Here is a 19,364-nt window from a genome sequence, read left to right as displayed (position 1 = left end):
CAGGGGAGAGAGGAGCAACAGCTGTTTTATAGCAGAGGATCTGCCTACAGGCCAGTCTCAGAAGGTGGGCCTCGCCACATGTCTGTTTTCTCGGGAGAGAGCTCAGGGGAAGGGAAGGGTGTCACTATCAAGAGTGTGACGGGCCAGGGGAGATATGGTGGTGGGGGTCGGACAGGCCGTTACAGGAGAAGGAGAGTTTATCACAGGCTGATCATCTCCCCTTCTGGTCCTTCCCCCAATTCTCGGATACCTGGTGGTCCTGGCGGTGAGTCCCTGGATCTGAAGCTGCTGCTTTTGAATGCCAGGTTGGTGAATAACAAGACCTGTATCATCCGGGATGTGATCCTGGATGAGAAAGCCGACCTGGTATGCATTACGGAGACCTGGTTGGATGTGGAGGGAGGCGTTAGTCTCTCTGAACTTTGTCCGCCAGGTTTCCAGGTGTTGCAGCAGCCAAGATTGCAGGGACGGGGAGGGGGAGTTGCAGTGGTCTATCGTGAGTCCATCTCCCTTACCAGGTGCCCTGTCCAGCAGTCTCCTGGGTTCGAGTGCTTGCATGTTGTGTTGAGAGGGCCGGACAGGATTGGGATTCTGTTGGTGTACCGCCCGCCCTGCTGCCCAACAGTCTCCCTGCCTGAGCTGACTGGGGTGATCTCAGGGGTGGCATTGAAGGCCCCCCGCCTGTTAGTGCTGGGGGACTTCAATGTTCATGCCGAGGCCCCTGCGGCAGGTGCAGCTCAGGATTTCATGGCTGCCATGACAACCATGGGCCTGTCCCAGAAGATCTGGGCCTCAACACATACAGCAGGACACGTATTGGACCTGGTGTTCACAGCTGGGCACGGGGGCAGCGATCTGGATGTAGAGGAGATCAAGATCACTCCGTTGTCATGGACAAATCACTTCCTGGTAGGGTTTAGGCTTGTTGCGACTTCCTTCCTCCGCAGAGGCGGGGGGCCATTTTCTATCGTCCGCCCCCGGAGGCTAATGGATCCTGAAGGTTTCCTGAGGGCCCTGGGGGATTTTCCCACTGCCAAGACTGGCGCCTCATCTGTGGCCCTGGTCGACCTCTGGAACGGGGAAATGGCCAGGGCTCTGGATGAGATTGCTCCGGAGCGACCTCTGCCACGTCACAGACTCGGAGCGGCTCCTTGGTTCACTAAGGAGCTGCGAATGATGAAGCGGCAGGGCAGGCGTCTAGAGCGACGGTGGCAGAAAACTCGTGATAAATCTGATTGAACACGGAGTAGAGCTCATTATAGAGCCTACTCCGTGGCGGTGGTAGCAGCAAAGAGATCGTTCTTCTCTGCAACCATTGCGTCTGCTGATAGCCGTCCGGCAGAGCTGTTCCGTGTGGTGCGGGGCCTCCTTCATCAGGCCCCTCCGGTACTCCAGGAGGAATACACGGTCAGCCGCTGCGACGTGTTTGCCCAACACTTTGCAGATAAAATTGATCGTATTCGTCGCGACTTGGATGCCACATTGATAATGTCTGATGATGTCCCCTTGGCAACTGCTTGTCCAGTGTTGTGGGATTCTTTTCAGCTTGTGCAGCCTGAGGATGTGGACAGACTCCTTTGGAGTGAGAGGCCATCTGCCTGCCTGTTTGACCCTTGCCCAGCTTGGCTGATTAGAGCTGCCCGGGGGGGACTGGCTGAGTGGACGGGGAGGGTGGTCAATTCTTCCTTGGTGGAGGGGATGTTGCCATTCGCCGTGAAGCGGGCGGTGGTTCGCCCCCTCCTGAAAAAGCCCTCCCTGGATTCCACTGTGTTGAATAACTACCGGCCAGTCTCCAACATCCCGTTTCTGGGCAAGGTAATTGAGCGGGTGGTGGCGACCCAACTCCAGAGTGTTTTGGATGAAGCGGATTATCTGGATCCTTTTCAATCTGGTTTCAGGCCAGGCTTCGGAACGGAAACTGCCTTGGTCGCCTTGGTGGATGACCTACGCCGGGGACTGGACAGGGGGAGTGCGTCCCTGTTGGTCCTGCTGGACCTTTCGGCGGCTTTCGATAGCATCGACCATGGTATCCTTCTGGGCCGACTGGCCAAGTTGGGAGGCACTGTTTTGCGGTGGTTCCGCTCCTACTTGGAGGGTCGGTCCCAGATGGTGGTGCTGAGGGATGCCTGCTCGACACCCTGGCCTTTGAGGTGCGGGGTGCCGCAGGGTTCAATTCTGTCCCCCATGCTATTTAATATCTACATGAAACCGCTGGGAGAGGTCATCCGGGGGTTTGGAGTGAGGTGCCATCAATATGCTGATGACACCCAGCTCTATCTCTCCTTTCCTCCAGATTCCAGGGTGGCGGTTGAGGGCCTGGAGCACTGTCTGGAAGCAGTAAGGATCTGGATGGGGGCTAACAAGCTGAAATTAAATCCGGATAAGACAGAGGCTCTCCTGGTTCGGAAATCCTCGATGCAGGTGCTGGATTATCGGCTTGCTCTGAATGGGGTTGCACTCCCTCTGAAGGAGCAGGTTTGCAGCTTGGGGATCCTCCTGGACTCGCAGCTGCTCCTAGATTCCCAGGTGGCGGCTGTGGCTAGGGGGGCCTTTGCTCAGCTTCGGCTGGTGCGCCAGCTGCGGCCGTACTTGGATCGTGCAGACCTGGCCACGGTGATCCATGCCACGGTGACATCGAGGTTAGATTATTGTAACACGCTCTATATGGGGCTGCCCCTGAAGACGGTTCGGAAACTGCAACTAGTGCAGAATGCGGCGGCCCGTGTGGTCACTGGAGCTAGGCGGTTTGACTCTGTCAGTCCGCTTCTCCGGGGGCTACATTGGCTGCCCATTTGTTTCCGGGCCCAATTCAAGGTGCTGGTTTTGACCTTTAAAGCCCTATACTGCTCTGGGCCAGGATATCTTAGGGACCACCTACTCCCGTACAATCCGGCTCGCCCTCTCAGGTCATCAGAGAAGGCCTTTTTACAAGTGCCACCACCCAAGGAGGTCCGGGGGGCGGCTGCAAGAAATAGGGCCTTCTCGGTAGTGTCACCAACATTATGGAACTCCCTTCCCCTTGACTTGAGAATGGCTCCCTCTCTTGAGAGTTTCCGGCGAGGCCTGAAGACACTGCTGTTTACTCAAGCCTTCTGATTCTTTGGCCTTTTAAACATTTTTTACACATTTTGTAGTTTTTACAGGCCTGACTCCTCTGTGACTTGCTCTTTTGTACTCTTTTTTAATCTGACTACTGTTTTTTAAGGTCGCTGTTAATGTGTTTTTAATGTTTTTATCTGCAGTTTGTCTTAATCTATGTTTTTAAATGTGTTTTTTTTTATATGTTGTTAGCCGCTCTGGGTCCCTTTAGGGAGAAGGGCGGGATATAAATAAAGTTTTATTATTATTATTGTAGCAGCTCGTAATGTTAAAATAAAGCATTGTGTCTGAAGGCATGAGCAGGCTTAGGTCTGTCATAATATTAGTCTTTGACAGGACTCCTGTGTTGCTTGTCAATGCAAGGCATGTTTTCTTAATGAAATATTCTTGTGTACTTTCTGGCTCCGGTGAAGTGCCTGCTTTTCTTCACTCCATACAGGTCACGGAAGGAGTGCTAACTGTAAATCTGGGGCTGGATGAAGTCTACACTTTGACAACTCTGACATCAGGCAGTAAAACCCCATATCCAGATCCTCCCCCATCCCGCTCTTTTCCTTCAAATTACACGGATGATTTCAATATCCGTAAGCAAACCCTTAAAGTCACAGCTGAGAACTCCTTCAGTTATGGTTGCATTGGGTCTGAACTGTTGTATCAAAGTCTTTGATAAGGACCTTTCCTAGACCAGAGGTTTCCAAACTTTACGGCCAGAGGGCCACATAAAAAAAATTTAAATATAAAATTTAAATAAATACATTAGAGATTAAACTTAATAAATGAATGGGCTCAAATTTCCAGGATTTCTCCAAGTACCAACAGAAATAAAGCACACACTTAAATGGACTCCCATTCCCCCACCTCCCAAGCAACTTACTTAAATATACAGGAGTAAATATTTCAGAAAAAGCACATCACAGCAAACACCCGGAACATGTTCGGAGGGCTGAGGAGGCCTTCCTCATCTCCCGAAGACCTTCTAAGATCTTCAGAAGGCACAAAAAATTACTTGCAATTTTTCAGGAAAATCAGGAAGTGATTTTTTAGGACCTCAGAACAGCTTCAAGTGGATCAGAGACTTGCAGGGGAGGCTGACCGTGGGCCAAATAGAGGCTCACTGTGGGCTCCATATTGCCCCTGGGCTGGGGTTTGGAGACCCCTGTCCTAGACAATAATATTGATTCGTAATGATTGATGATAGTTTTTATTATCTACCAGAATCAAAACATTTGAGTGGAGTGGAGGTGGCCACTGGTATCCAAAAAGCTGCCTTTTGAGCTTATTTCTGCTGTTTTCCCACTTTAGAAAAAGATTTGTCTGATCCCAGAAGACTGAAACAGCCATCTGTATTGTGATTCCCAACCTTCACAAGCCCATATATTCAATTGCAAGTTAGAAATGGGGGTTCTTTGTTGGACTTCAGTTATAATTTCCTGGGTGCCTTTCTTTAGCTTGATGAATCTCCTCACTTAAGCCATTTCTGCCCAATGTTGCATATATACAACAGGGATAAAATGTATTCACCTGTGAGCTGAGCAGAAATATTAAGGCAGTCTGCAGCCAGATGGGCGACAGTGGAATACCTGTTCTGCTAGAAATGTGGCAATAATCTGCTGCCTTCTAGATAATGAGTTCTTGTGGAACCAAGAAAAGTAGCCACGTCAATGTAGTGTAAACACCTACAGCAGTGAAATAATGAGCACTTTGTTTTCCAACTAGGCAACCCACCTTTTAGCCTGGCACCAAACTTTGCTGATCAGACTGGAGTTTTCGAGTACTTTGTAAACACTTCTGATCCAGGGAAGCATGTCTATACGCTCCGGCAGGTGGTGACACAAAGACCTGTAACCTGGGTTATTGATTCTATGAACCCCATCAGCGTTATAGGGAACTATAATTGGTATGTATCCATGTGAAGTAAATTGTCACTATGTCAAACTGCATATCCAGTGTCATTGCTTAATGAGGAAAAAGTGACTTCGACTTTGAAATAAATTTCATTCAACTCCCGTCCTTTTGGCTTTGATTCACCTTTTTATATCTCCTAAAGGGAAAAACAAGTCCTAAGTTTGCTTGTTAGCAAAACTTGTTCCCCTGAATTTTACTGGGATTCGACAGGGGTAAATATTGTTTGGGGGAGTCAGGAAGAAGAGTGCTACGCTGCTGAAGATATTCTGGAGAAGAATAGTTTTTTTTGCTGTATGACAGGTAGGCAACCTATGTCCCACAAGCTGGATCTGGCCTTCCACCCAAAATCATCTGGCCTGTCATCCCCAAAAGATTTATCTACATGGTCTGTGGTGGTCCTAAAAAAGAATTCAAGTTTGTAATTCTCTTTCTACAAGGTTTACAGTGTAAGCAGAACAAAAGCTTCTGTTCATTCTTTGTTTGGACATTAATTTCTCCACACCATACATATCTTTTTTTTTTTTCCTTTAGCTCTATGGCCTAATTGGGAGATTCACACATGTGTTCTTCCAGTTGACGTTCCTGATATCTGACCCTTATGCAAAAGAGGGTTGCAACCCCTGCTCTAAAATATGAATAAACTATTTGAGAACCAAAGAGATCAAATCATAAACTTGAATTTAGATCAGGGAAATGGATCCAAATCTCATATATGGTCCAGGAAATTTCAGGGAAAAGTTTGGAATGTTGTTGAGAAATATTGTTAATTTTGCCTACTTTTAGGGAAAAATACTGTCATAAATTTAGATGGTGCTTGGTCAGTGGGTAGGTTGAAATGAGAATCCTTATTCCTTCCTGTTCATACTCCAAGGAAACCATAAAGTAACTTCTCACTCTGTCCAACTTTCTAACCATTGTGGTGAGGTCTGAATGAGACCGTGATTGAGGCAGAAGCTCTTCATCAGTGTTCTGTGAATGATGTCCCTAAGCTCTTTGAACTTGTCTATGTGTGGTGGGGTGTGCAACATGTCTGCTATTTTTTTTTAATATCTAAGGGAGTAAACTAGTTGTTGAATAGAACCTTTCCCTTTTAAGTTCTTGGTATAAATTCATTGTCAATGCAGTGCTTTGATCCTGAACCCAAGGGAGCAGTGAGAAGTACCTATCTCTTGCCCTATGTTTAATACATTTTGGTTATCTCAGTATTTGATGGCTGGTGTAATTACTGGGTTGTGAATGTCTTATCTACAGGGGGCACAAACTGAGACTGAAGGAAATATGGTAATGGCAGTGCAATATGCAACTTTTAATTAATTGCAATATGTAATATGCAACTTTCAGGAGTACAAAAGGACTGCTGCCGCCTGTTTTGTTTTGAGACTGCTTTATGGCCAACTTGGAACTACTGTAGGTAGCAATGTTTATTCACTGATGTAAGACTGCCATCTGCTGTCCACATCAAAGCATAGCTTTCTAAAGAGACGGTGATGAAAGACAGATGTTGGCTAAAGGGACCATTTGAACAGAGTGACTTGGATTGGATTGTGTTTGTCTATATCGCACAAAGGAGTGGTCATTCTGTTACCACAAACTAGTTGCATGTTTAGATCTATTGAGACACTCAAGCAGGGCTGTAGGCACGCTACACAAAACCTCTGATGCCTACCCTACCCAAAATTGCTTCCAACTCCACAGCCCTGTACTCAAGATGTTGGGAATATGTAGTAAACTCATTCACTTGTACCCAAGCAATAGTCTTTTGCCACTTTGTAAGCATATAAGAATGTGATAACTGAGAAATCCCTACCTTCCCACATGGCGCACACTGCTTGTAAGTCTTCATTAAAGTTGATTGAAAGCCTTCACAGTTTTTTCTCCCCTCAGTTATAGCTCTGAAATATCTTGGCAATATATATATTCATATTTTATATTTGAAACATGAGATACAGGGTGGGTTTGTCACCCTGTAGTATTTTTCTTTTTTAAAATAAACAAATATTTGGAGACGTTATAGAAGTCTTGTTTGCTAAGAGGAATGTAGCAGGTCAGATGCTGATGGAGTCAGTGCAAAGATGGTAGCTATTACCTCCCTGCTAAGAAGGCTTTTTTTTTTTGGAAGGCAGATTTCACTCTCTTGACATGTTTCTTCATTATCCAATGCTGAAAACTACTTTTTCATTTTACAGGGTGAACCTAACCATAACTTGCGATGTCTACATAGAATCAAATAATGGAGGTGCATTTGTTGCAGGAAGAGTTAACAAAGGTGGGGAGTATACCCTAACTGCAGAAGGAATTTTCTTCTGGGTATTTCCTGATGGCACCTATCAAGTCACAAATGATCTCAGTAAGTATCTAAAGATTTGTATTTGCATTATTATTATTAGATTGCAGTTGGTGGTAGTTTATCTATTGCAGACAGGCATCCTTAAAATCTTGATACTTGAATTCAAATCCATTATGCAGTATAGTTCTATCACTTGAGCTGCTGTACAAACTGATAGATTTATCTTTTTCCCCCCTTTTTGATTTTGAGCCAAGATGCTTTTGCTATTTACTCAGTGATTTTAATTGTTGCAGGGGGAAGAAAATAACATTGCTTCAACCCAATTTCTTTAACTCAAAAGTGCCCAAGGATTAAAGGAATTACTAAAACTTCTCTGGAACAGGACAGGAAAGCTCAGGGCTGCTTGTGCTCAGCAGAAACATACCATGTACCTCAACTGAGCACAGCTAAATTTGCTTGGTTCCCTGACATTTTTGTTGAATTTTTAGTGGGGCGGGGATGAGAGTTGTAATGGTGATGGGGTTACTAGGCTGGCCTCCAGTTTGGATTTTTGGTTGTACTGCTGCCCTTGTACTCCAGATCAATGTTGTTGCTATTTTATTCTCTGTTGTGTAAAACAGAATATTTTAAGAGTTTAAAAATCACTTGCCAGTGGGCAACCTGCCATTGTAAGAGTGACGACTGAATTAGTCTTATACACAGGTCAAAAGAGCTCACTGGGTTTTAGATTCTTCTGTCTTTCTACAAGACCTTTGGACAAAGTGTTTTTAAATGGCTGATTCCTTCCAGTGTGGAATTTTTAAAAACTCTTTAAAATGTTCTGTTTTCCAGATTTGAATTTTAGTTTCAAATGGTCAAATCCTTTATTAAATTGGCTCAGGACCCTGTGTGCTTGTACAGAAAAGTATATAATACAGCTTTTCTAAAAAGGAATCATTCTTGTGAAATGACCAAGCTGAAGGTAATGATTCTGGGAGGGACCACTGCTCACTGGCAGAGCACATGGTTTCAGTAGCACCATGGTTTCACAGGCATTCAGTAGCATCTCCAGGCAGAACAGAGGAAAAACGCTTCTCTGAAACCTACTTCTGGACAACAGCAATTGACAACTCTTGAGCTAGAGAGGAACCTGTGATCCAATTTGGTATAAGGCAACTTTCTCTGTTCCTATGATTGTATCCCTTTACCACTAATTCTCCAATCTTGCCAACTATTGCTGTTTTTCGGATCTTGAAAAGATTCTGAACCAGCAGATAGTCTTAAAAGTTAATGCATCAAATTACTACATAGGTTAGAATGGTTCAGGGCACTGAAGGCATTACGCAATGTCAGTCAAGTTGTATTAATGTGAAATGTTCTCTAATGCATAATTTTTTTGCAGTTGGTAACAAGGTCTTGATGAAAGGGCTGTCTGGCGTGCGGGCTCACGCGTGGCATACACTCACTCTAACTCTCACGGTAAGACCTGAAACTAGAGTAAAATAGCATTAATTTTAACTACAGCAAGTCCTCACTTAATCTTGGAAGCTGCAGCTTTAAGCAAAATGAAACCAATTTTATCGTAGGCTAATTGATATACGTAAACAAGAGTTGTTGCTGCAGCTGTTTCTCGTGTCAAAAACATCCCCAAACTTCTAAATCTAAAACTTTGAGTTTTAGGGAAAGGCTAGGACTGGTTTTGGTGGTGTATGGCATTCACTGAAATGTTCAGCCTTGGACAGCGTCAGCTGCAGCTATTGGCAGCTAGTGGGCTACTGGAATCCCGCCTTTCTTTAAAGCAAGGATGTCAAGCTTGTTTTGTACAGAGGGCTGAAGTTAGCATTCATGATGCCTGCTGAGGGCCGAAAGTGGCATCATGAAGCAGGAAGTAATGTCATTAAGCAGAGGATGGCCATGAATAAGCACTTTGTTCTTACCTAGAAACTCATTAGCTGCAAACGACTACAAAAAAAAGGGGCAAATCTTGTTCATATTTTTTAAGCTATGAGAGAGCCCAGTTATCAAGCTGGGAGAGCCCAATTCTAATGGGGGATAGATAAATTGCTTCTGCTGGCCTTATGTGTGACAGCCCTGCTTTAAAGAGCCTGCACAGAGGAAAGCGCAATCTAGCTCCCTCATCTTTCCCCATTGGTTCTTTTAAGACCCAGTGGAGGGAGGCAAGGGAGCCAGATCACTGGACTCTGAAGATTGGAGTGTAGTGATTCTCACTCTTTCCATTGTGCAGGCTCATTTTTTTTTTTTATGAAGCAGGCAGTGCCAGGTGTGCTCAGAGGGCACTATGCAGTGGCTGCTTTGTATAAGGAGCCTATGCAGGGGAAGGACCAGTAAGGAGACTCTGTCTGTGGTGGGGGAGTTGGCCGACGTCTGTTCGCTGCCCCTCTGCTCAGGCCCCCCCCCACCTGCTGCAGATGGACTTGTTCACATCATGGATGGGCTTGCCCTGGTCCTGGGGTTGGAGAGGGGATGGAAATCCTCGTTGTTTGGCATGTTTCCTATTCTAAGCTAGAGAAGGAGCCTGAATCGAGGCATTTACTGTGGTAAGAGGGAGAGCGGAACTGTGGATCCAGGATGAAAAACATTATTCCATAGCAGATGAAACATGGACTCAAAGGGGAACAACTAAGGCTGCAATCCTAACCACACATTCCTGAGAGTAAGCCCCATTGAACAATTTAGGACTTACTTCTGAGTTGACCTGGTTAGGATTATGCCCTAAGTTATTTTAAGATCACGTTGAGAGTTTTTTGTAGTGCAACCTAGGTGTTGACTCCCTTGTCTCTTTCCAGACCTCCACCTTGCAGTGTTCGATTCACTACTTGAACTGAATAGTCTTGTGACCTTTTTTCCTTTAGATTTTAACCTTTTCCTCTAAAATGGAAAGGTCAGTACAGACTTTTACAGAGGAAAAAAAAAACCCACACATTCGTACTTTTCAAAGCAGTTAGTTCTTTCCAACATGCAGGAAACACAAAGCATCCCAAACACTTATGCATTGTGAAGGGATATGAGATGCCAGTGAGCTACAGGTATGTTTTGACACTGCATCCGATTCGGAGACATTGAAAGAAAATGGGTGGAACTCTAGACCTTTGGCAAAATTAAGTGAAAAGAGTATTAAATGATACTGTACAAGTAGATTTTTTAAATTAACAGTATTTATATACCGCTTTTCAGCAAAAAGTTCACAAAGCGGTTTACAGAGAATAATCCATTTATGGGTCAGCCCCTGACTTGGCAAATACTGTCTTTAGCCCTTGAATGTGGTAGTGATTTGAATTGAGCTTCCAAGCTCACATGATGCATAGGCATACATCTTAGATATTATTTTCCCCTTCCCCATCTCAGTCAATTAGGAGCACCGCTTTCCCCCCAATTCAAGATTTCCACCTGGAGCATGCAATACACATTAGCTCCCGGTACCGTCTGTTTTTTAGCCTGATTTGGATGCTTGTGAAACACAAAGTAGGTCTTCTGGGGAATTAGTAGCAAAATAAGATGCTTTTTTTCCCCACAGAGCAACTGCTTCTGCTTTTGAAGTTCTCCGGTGGGGAGATCTGAAGAAATTGCAAGGCTTTCATTTTTCTAACTGAGCCCAACCTGGCCAGCTAGCTGCATGAGCATGCAAATGCATGCTAGTGTCCTCTTTTCTCTTTAACAGTGGCATGGGACAGTTATCCTGGTCAGAACTGGATCATGTGCAGAAGGTCATTCTCCCTCTACTTGTGTTCTGAAGCAGCTATTTCACTTCAGGAGCAAATAGCTGCTTCAGTGGTGGTCCAGTTTGTGAGATAATGAACGGTCCTTTCCCTATGTGTTCAGGTTCAGACTGGAACTATTGGCCTCTGTTGCTGTTTTAAAGAAAAAAAAAACTTTTGGTTGGAAAGATGCTTCTGGAGCATTTGTTGGTGTAATGTGACCCTAATTTACTAAGGTTGAACTACCTTGGCCTTAGCATTTCACATTACCTGAACATTTTGCAGTCCACTTGCTTGATTATCTGTCTAGTGAATCCATAGTAGACCTTGTACATTAACATTGTCCCCTTATTTTTGACAGGGGTCCAATGCTTCTGGCATGCTAAATGGCAACCCACTTTGGGAAAACGTCACCATCAATGAGCCAACAAATGGCTGGGCAGCTATTGGGACACACTCTTTTGAATTTACACAATTCGACAACTTTCACGTTCAGGCTAGCTGAGGCTTCTGTTGTGTTGGGTCAAGTCCATTGAACTGGTGTCAGTTTCAACCTTGAAAATTAATTTTTTTGTGGATGATGATGATGGGGATTTTTCCCCCCACTGCTGCTTCTATGATTGAATTTGGCTTTCTTCTCTAAAAATGCCTATATCCTCCTAATTAAGAATTTATCCAAATTCATACTTTTTTGGAAAGAAAATGCTGATTTTAAAGACAGTTTTTAAAGCTTTCAGTTTTTGTTCTGTTTAACACATTGCTGGCCTTTTAAGATTATTGGAATGCACACCTCTGCACCAGAGAGAGCCTTCACAAACCTGTTTTTCAACATTTTGAGTAGCTGTGAAGTCCATTCCTTTCACCAAGACTCAACTGGCAGTCAGATAATGTGCCTCTTCGACGAAGTGCTGTAATTTAAAAAGATATTTTGTAATTTTATCTGAGGTAAAGGAAGAACGGGCTAAATGGATTCAAGTGCTTTCTCCCAGGAAATGAGCAATTTCACTTCTAGCCTTTAAAGTCTTACTATGTCTGTCTGTTTTTAATGAAAAAGTTCATGGCTGCCTGGGTCACTTACAAAGTGCCATATTTTAAACTACCTCCTCAACTAATTGCAGTGCAGCAAATTTGTTGAAAGTGCTTGTTACTTATTCTGCAGGAGATGGCCCAACAATGTCTACTGCCTTGAGCTTTTTCACTCTTTGTCTACTTCTCTCTCTAGGTAAATGTGAAAAGAAAAAGTCTGCAAAAAGTTGCTTGTGAAAATTAATGGAAATGTTTTTCTCTAGTCTTAGGGACATCTTGAGACATCTCTCACACTATTGCCTTGAGAATGCTAACGTCTATCACATCTATAGCCATATTGGGTTTGTGAGGAGGTGAGATTGGTGTGAACTCCATGTGGATGGCATATATGTTGGTGCCCCAGTTTTTATGAGCCTCACAAATAGTACGTCCACATGAATTTAGTTGCAAAACTGAGGTGACCTTCTGCATTCTCGGTAAGACCAGATGGGAATTGTCTCAAGGTGAAGAATTTACTCAAATGCACTGTTGATCTGTTAAATGCAAATTAATGCAGAATTCCTCTCATGTATTCTTTCTAGGTTAAGTTGCTAACTTAGGGAATGCTGGGTTCTTTGAAATAAGAGACCAAATTCTTAAAGCAAAACTACTTAATGTACTGACATCTCTCCATGGCTGCTATGATGCTGCAGAATGCCAGCTTATTTGTTAAAACCATGTGCTGGCCCACTTGAAGTTACTGGAAAATAATTGAAGATTTTTGTATTGAGCAATGGGTTTATCCCCACCACTGCTTGTTCAGTTCAAGTAGGTTTCTAAGACAAATAGAATTTAAACTTTGCTAATGGAAGCACCTTTGAAGATGTGGATATTTTGCTGTTTTGTCTGTCTGTCTGTGAGTTTGAATGTTCTGCTACATCAGGTTATTTTTGAAGGAAATAGGTGTATCAATTTCTTTTGACCCATAGGCCTGGAATAGTGCCTTATGTGTTGAATTCAAATATTTTAGTAACTTAATAAATGGGGAAGCCCTCTGTATGTATGTATGTATGTATGTATGTATGTATGTATGTATGTATGTATGTATGCATGCATGCATGCATGTATGGAACCTTTATTGGTATTAAAAACAGCATCATCATCCCAAGGAAAAATACATACACGGCTAAGACAAATCCACACTTTAGCAATTGTACAGTAACAAATATTTAGATCAGACACACAAACAATCCGAGCCTATTTAGCCACAATGCAATCAGCATGGTTATAATTGAAACCCACCTCTCTGGGGCTCAGAACAGCAAGGACAAAAGAGGCTACATTGTCAAGTTTCTCCCTCTCCTCTAGTGATAAGAAGGCACGGAGAATGGCCATGTCAGCCCAGCCATTGAAGTTCACAAGCATAGAAGCAAGAAACTTCTGGCGTGGGTCTTGATGTAGAAGGCAAGAAAGAAACTCATGCTCAAGCAATTCCACACAGTTCATTCCACAGGGGCAGAGTCTCTCAGATTTAGGTATACCATTATACCAAACTGTCAGCAGGGCTGAGGGGATGGCATTGTATCTTGCTAGTATAAAGGCCCTCCTTGCCTGTGGTTTATATAGGTAGTATAAATAAGATGCTGTCACTGACAGCTGATAGACAGATGCAAGAACAGTGGCAAGCATGTGGTATTTACTTTGCTAAACAATTTCCAGCGTTTGCTATCTAAAGATCTTTCTCTAATAACCCTAAGCGCCGCAGCATACGCTAGCATGCCTATCACCGCAATATCTAAACCCAAGAATTTTATCTTGGCATAGAATTCTACAACCTTGCAGGGTAGATCCCAGTCCGATAGAAGTCGAATTAGAAGGCCATCCTTCTGCCCGTCCAAAATCTGACAGATCTTAACCAAGCCTGCGTATTTAGTCATACAAGACCAGTTTCTAGGCACAAGGCAGAGTAAGGGACACAGCAGGGTATTCCTAGTATTTTCCACAGGAAAATAGATTGTATACGCTCTGTGGAAAGGTCCAGTGCCTTAAACCATACCAGAATGCTGTAGAAGGCTTGAGAAATGACTTTCACCCCAAGTGCCTTTAGAGCAGCCTGAACATAGCTGCCTCCCTGGGTGAGTTTAGCTGTATTTATTATTGAATGGTGATGGGGGGCCCAAGAATGTCTAAAATGAAAGGTGATACCTAAATATCTGAATTGCTGGACCTGCTCAATTCTATTACCCTTACAGGCCCATGTATAAATTTTCCACCTATTGGCAAAAAGCATGATTTTAGATTTTTCAGAATGGATCTCCAGCTTGCTAGCCCGCAGATAGTCGGGGACAAAAGCAGTCTCAGGAGGCCCACCAAGAGCACAAGAGTAAGACCATATCATCCACATATAATAACAGAAGAACCTGGAGGTTGCCAAGCTTGGGGCAGTGCCATTCAGGGGAAGCTCTCTGAAGGATATGTGCATAAGAACATATGAAGAGTCTGGCTGAATCGGATCCCAAATCCATCTGTTCCAGCATCCTGTTTCCCCTGGGGCTAGCTAGATGCCTTGGGGGGCATGGCAAACATGACATGAAGGCAGGTAGCCCTCCCCATGTTGATTCCCAGGGAGCAGGTATTCAGTGGCAAGCTGCCTCTGAATCGGGATGTGGCATATGGCCACCATGAGCAGTACACCGATCAGCTTGTCCTCTGTGAATGTATCTAATCCCCTTTTAAGGCCAGTTATGCTTGTGGCCATCACACCTTGTGCCAGAATTCCATAAATAAAATTATGTGCATGATGCGACTAATTGGTGAGCTTAGTCAATCTGACTAAACTCAAAAATGCAGGTTCATAATTCCAGTCATATTTTTCTCTTGGTGGTTTTTGGTGTACTAAGTGTTGTATAATCAAGAGCATAGTTTTATGTTAACTTATGAATTAGGAGATGCGGTGTATTTCACAGCTTAATGGCCATGTTTATCTTGTCCAGGTCTTGACAAGCTTCTATGATGTTTCAGTCAAAGGCTGATGTTTGTGAATGACTACTGTGAAGTTCAGTGTTTCAAAGTGTGAAAATAAATGATGTTGCAATTACTTATTCATATTTTTTTTTAATTAAGAATATTTAAATAGTATTACTATTTCAGTGTTACCTATCACTTCAGGACAGGTGGAGGTGGGGAAAAAAACACTCCTGTTCTCAGCCAAAATTCTCAGTCAGGTAGCCAAAAATTCCTTCCTGTTCCCAAACAGCTGCTAGCTAACTTTGAACTGTAACCTAAAGGGAGGGTGGGTGAGAACAGCCCTAAAGGGGCTGAAGGAGGTCTCAGTGCTTCTTTTGCACAGTGTGACTGAGCCCTCCCCTTATGGTCTGCCTAGTGACAGCACAGCACATCACATAGGGGAAGGAACTTTGGAAGGCAGCCTCCATTCATATGCACAGATGGTGGCCCAATGCCTAAGCATTTTCCCCCTCCCCCCAAAAAAGTATAGTGGGATATGCATATCCCTTTCATCACAGTATTATAGTCAGTGCATAGCATCATTTTTTAAAATGGAGAAAATGTTATGTATTTCATAGATTTATTGTGTACCCTGAAGATATATAAATTGCTCTGGGGATGGAGGAAGTGGGGTTGTGACATCATCATTGGGAAAGACATCTGTGCCTGCTTTGCATGGAGAAAGTTCCAAGTTTGATTGCAGGCTTCTGCAGGTAGAGAGACCCTAGAGAGTTGCTTCCAGATGACGTCAATCCTGACAGAGACGCAGTTGGTATAAGACAGCTTCATAAATTTCTATGCATACTGCATATAGAGGCTGCATCAAGGGCTGGTATGTCAGTTCTCAATTTCAACCTTTAAGCTGGCTGTCTCTTCCACAAAACATCAAACATGTGGGTATCGATCACCAGGTTCTCTTGATTTCCCTTTATATCTAGCTGCTGCGTCTCATTGCCGTTTCTTTACCATTACAGTCTTTCACAAAGCTCCTACCATATCATGTTTAACAGAGCTTGGACCTGAAGGGTGCGACACTTTGTTTTTCATTGCAAAGATGGATGGTAGCAATTCTCTGCTGTCCAGCCTCCTTGAGAAGGCCTCTCAGCATCCACAGATGCTTCTGCTGCAGGGTGCTTAGACTTATTAGGTTGTCTCCAAAGTAAACTACTTGACAGAAGTTCTCTGGCACTATGTGAAGCAATGGATCTTTTAGGAAACGGGGTTTCATTTAATGTCATGAATTAACTTGGCATGTTCATACCGGCTGCTGCTGTTACTGCTGTGGCTGGCTGACCATTTATTAAAGATGGTGATAGGTGAGGCTGGCCCTATTATATGCCAACACCAAGCCATTAAAGTGAAATCCTATACTGTACATCTCAAATGTTTGCAAGAGGAGCTTTAGGCAGGCACAAAACTTGATCCTGCTAAGCTTCAGTATTTTTCAGTCTTATTGATTTCAGTGGGACAGTTAAGCATGTATTTGATTTTCATGATAGAGAGCCAAGCATGTGCTTAGCTTTCTATGGTGGAAATCAATTGGACCCAAAATTGTTCAAATCAGGGCCAGCCTTAGGGCAATTTGGCCAAATTGAGCACCACATCTGGAGGGGCCCCACACTGGGGTGGCAGGCTGAATGCCCGCAGTCAGCACCTTGTTTTGTAGCTGACACTTCAGCATGGAATCTTCCATGCCAAGGTGTCATAAGGAGAGTGCCACAAGCTGCGCATTGCTGCTGGACTTCCATCCTTGGGTCTGGTTGGCTTGAATTTGCCCCCTGGAAGCAGCTGATAGTAATAATAATAATACAGGTATTTATATACCGCCTTTCATGGTCGTCAGATTTCTCCTCAGACTTTATTTAAGGCGGTTTACACAGGCAGGCTATACTAAATCCCTATAGGGATTTTTACAATTGAAGAAGGTTCTGCCTTTCAAGAACCACAACATTTCAGATGGATCTTTTTATGATCTGGTATCACATTCTGGCCTCCAGTTTCCTCCCACGCAAGCTGACAATCCTTCATGTCTCAGTTGAAGGGCCGCCAAAGAGCAGATGGAAAAACTCAGCTCGGCTTGTCAGCTGCTTCAAGGTCTCGCCGTTCACGGTGCCGGTGGCCTCGAGCTGGCAACCTTCGGCTGTTATCTTCAGGCAAATGGAGGCTCTACCCTCTAGACCAGACCTCCTAATGGTGGTGCCACTGCCGAGTGTCTTGCTGCTGCCACTTATCCTGGTGAGTAGGCCCCCCCCCCACAGAAATGTTTTGCATTGGGCCCCACAGCTCCTAAGGTTGGCCCTGGTTAAAATGGTGCTGGATTGCACCTTCAGTTTGTATTTCAGTGCAAAACCGCTATCACATTCTGACCAATAAGCCAAAATGTTACCTATCAAATCATCACACTATCTCAATTAGTGTTGCATACGCAACCTGCTTCTCAAACTGCTGTTCAACCCAAAGTCACACTTGAGATGCCTGCAGTGATTAGAGGGCTGGGTTTCTTTCTGGTTGTGTGAGTTTGCCTATGTCTTGCTCCCCCTGAATGTTACCGTAACTAGAATTTCTAAAATGATTTCCAGAATTGAGGGCATGTGCAACTGAGTGTAGGAACATCTGATTCTCTCAGTAACTCACGACGGGCAGCCACTTCCGCCTGGAAATTGGGATGCACCTGGAGCAATGGGCATGGAAGTGGCTGCTCGGTGCAGGTTTCTGAGAAGATTGGATGGAAAGCGCAGAACGGAAGTGCCACGCTGTGTCTAGACTGCTTTTCCAGCACACTGGATCAGGGCCATGAGCTTCCGTTTGACAACTACTTGATGAATTTTTTTTCCTCCTGAAAGAGGCAAAAGTGTTCTATTTTCAGGGGTATATTGGCAACCTTCAGCCTCGAAAGACTATGGTATCGCGCTCTGAAAGGTGGTTCTGGCACAGCGTCTAGTGTGGCTGAAAAGGCCAATCCGGGAGTGACAATCCCTTCCACACCGGGAGCAAGTGCAGTCTGTCCCTGGTCTGTCTCCCTGGCTATGGGCCTTCCTTCTTTGCCTCTTAGCCTCAGACTGTTGGCAAAGTGTCTCTTCAAACTGGGAAAGGCCATGCTGCACAGCCTGCCTCCAAGCGGGCCGCTCAGAGGCCAGGGTTTCCCACTTGTTGAGGTCCATCCCTAAGGCCTTCAGATCCCTCTTGCAGATGTCCTTGTATCGCAGCTGTGGTCTACCTGTAGGGCGCTTTCCTTGCACAAGTTCTCCATAGAGGAGATCCTTTGGGATCCGGCCATCATCCATTCTCACGACATGGCCAAGCCAACGCAGGCGTCTCTGTTTCAGCAGTGAATACATGCTAGGGATTCCAGCACGTTCCAGGACTGTGTTGTTTGGAACTTTGTCCTGCCAGGTGATGCCGAGGATGCGTCGGAGGCAGCGCATGTGGAAAGCGCTCAGTTTCCTCTCCTGTTGTGAGCGAAGAGTCCATGACTCGCTGCAGTACAGAAGTGTACTCAGGATGCAAGCTCTGTAGACCTGGATCTTGGTATGCTCCGTCAGCTTCTTGTTGGACCAGACTCTCTTTGTGAGTCTGGAAAACGTGGTAGCTGCTTTACCGATGCGCTTGTTTAGCTCGGTATCGAGAGAAAGAGTGTCGGAGATCGTTGAGCCAAGGTACACAAAGTCATGGACAACCTCCAGTTCATGCTCAGAGATTGTAATGCAGGGAGGTGAGTCCACATCCTGAACCATAACCTGTGTTTTCTTCAGGCTGATTGTCAGTCCAAAATCTTGGCAGGCCTTGCTAAAACGATCCATGAGCTGCTGGAGATCTTTGGCAGAGTGGGTAGTGACAGCTGCATCGTCGGCAAAGAGGAAGTCACGCAGCCATTTCAGCTGGACTTTGGATTTTGCTCTCAGTCTGGAGAGGTTGAAGAGCTTTCCGTCTGATCTGGTCCGGAGATAGATGCCTTCTGTTGCAGTTCCAAAGGCCTGCTTCAGCAGGACAGCGAAGAAAATCCCAAACAAGGTTGGTGCAAGAACACAGCCCTGCTTCACTCCGCTTCGGATGTCAAAAGGGTCTGATGTGGAGCCATCGAAGACAACAGTGCCCTTCATGTCCTTGTGGAAAGATCTGATGATGCTGAGGAGCCTGGGTGGACATCCAATCTTGGGGAGAATCTTGAAGAGGCCATCTCTGCTGACCAGGTCGAAAGCCTTTGTGAGATCTATGAAGGCTATAAAGAGTGACTGTCGTTGTTCCCTGCATTTCTCCTGCAGTTGTCTAAGGGAGAATACCATATCAGTGGTGGACCTGTTGGCTCGGAATCCACACTGCGATTCTGGATAGACGCTCTCTGCAAGTACCTGGAGCCTCTTTAGTAC

At 44.7% G+C, this 19,364-nt stretch overlaps 1 protein-coding gene across 1 annotated transcript in view; it reads left to right on the top strand.

Annotated features, from left to right (window-relative positions):
- GALC (galactosylceramidase) overlaps positions 1 to 15,077 on the top strand; it is a 56,078-nt gene extending 41,001 nt beyond the window's left edge. The window contains exons 13-17 of the mRNA XM_066628171.1: positions 3,539 to 3,683; positions 4,816 to 4,996; positions 7,191 to 7,351; positions 8,673 to 8,749; positions 11,348 to 15,077. Coding sequence (XP_066484268.1) covers positions 3,539 to 3,683; positions 4,816 to 4,996; positions 7,191 to 7,351; positions 8,673 to 8,749; positions 11,348 to 11,491 — 708 coding nt within the window. The 3' untranslated portion in view covers positions 11,492 to 15,077. The remainder of the gene's footprint in view (positions 1 to 3,538; positions 3,684 to 4,815; positions 4,997 to 7,190; positions 7,352 to 8,672; positions 8,750 to 11,347) is intronic.
- Positions 15,078 to 19,364: the final 4,287 nt, after the last annotated feature.

This window comes from Tiliqua scincoides, chromosome 1, assembly GCF_035046505.1.
Source record: "Tiliqua scincoides isolate rTilSci1 chromosome 1, rTilSci1.hap2, whole genome shotgun sequence".
NCBI lineage: Eukaryota > Metazoa > Chordata > Lepidosauria > Squamata > Scincidae > Tiliqua > Tiliqua scincoides.
The sequence above is the reverse complement of the archived record's forward strand: the minus strand, read 5'-3'. Positions and strand labels throughout refer to the sequence as shown.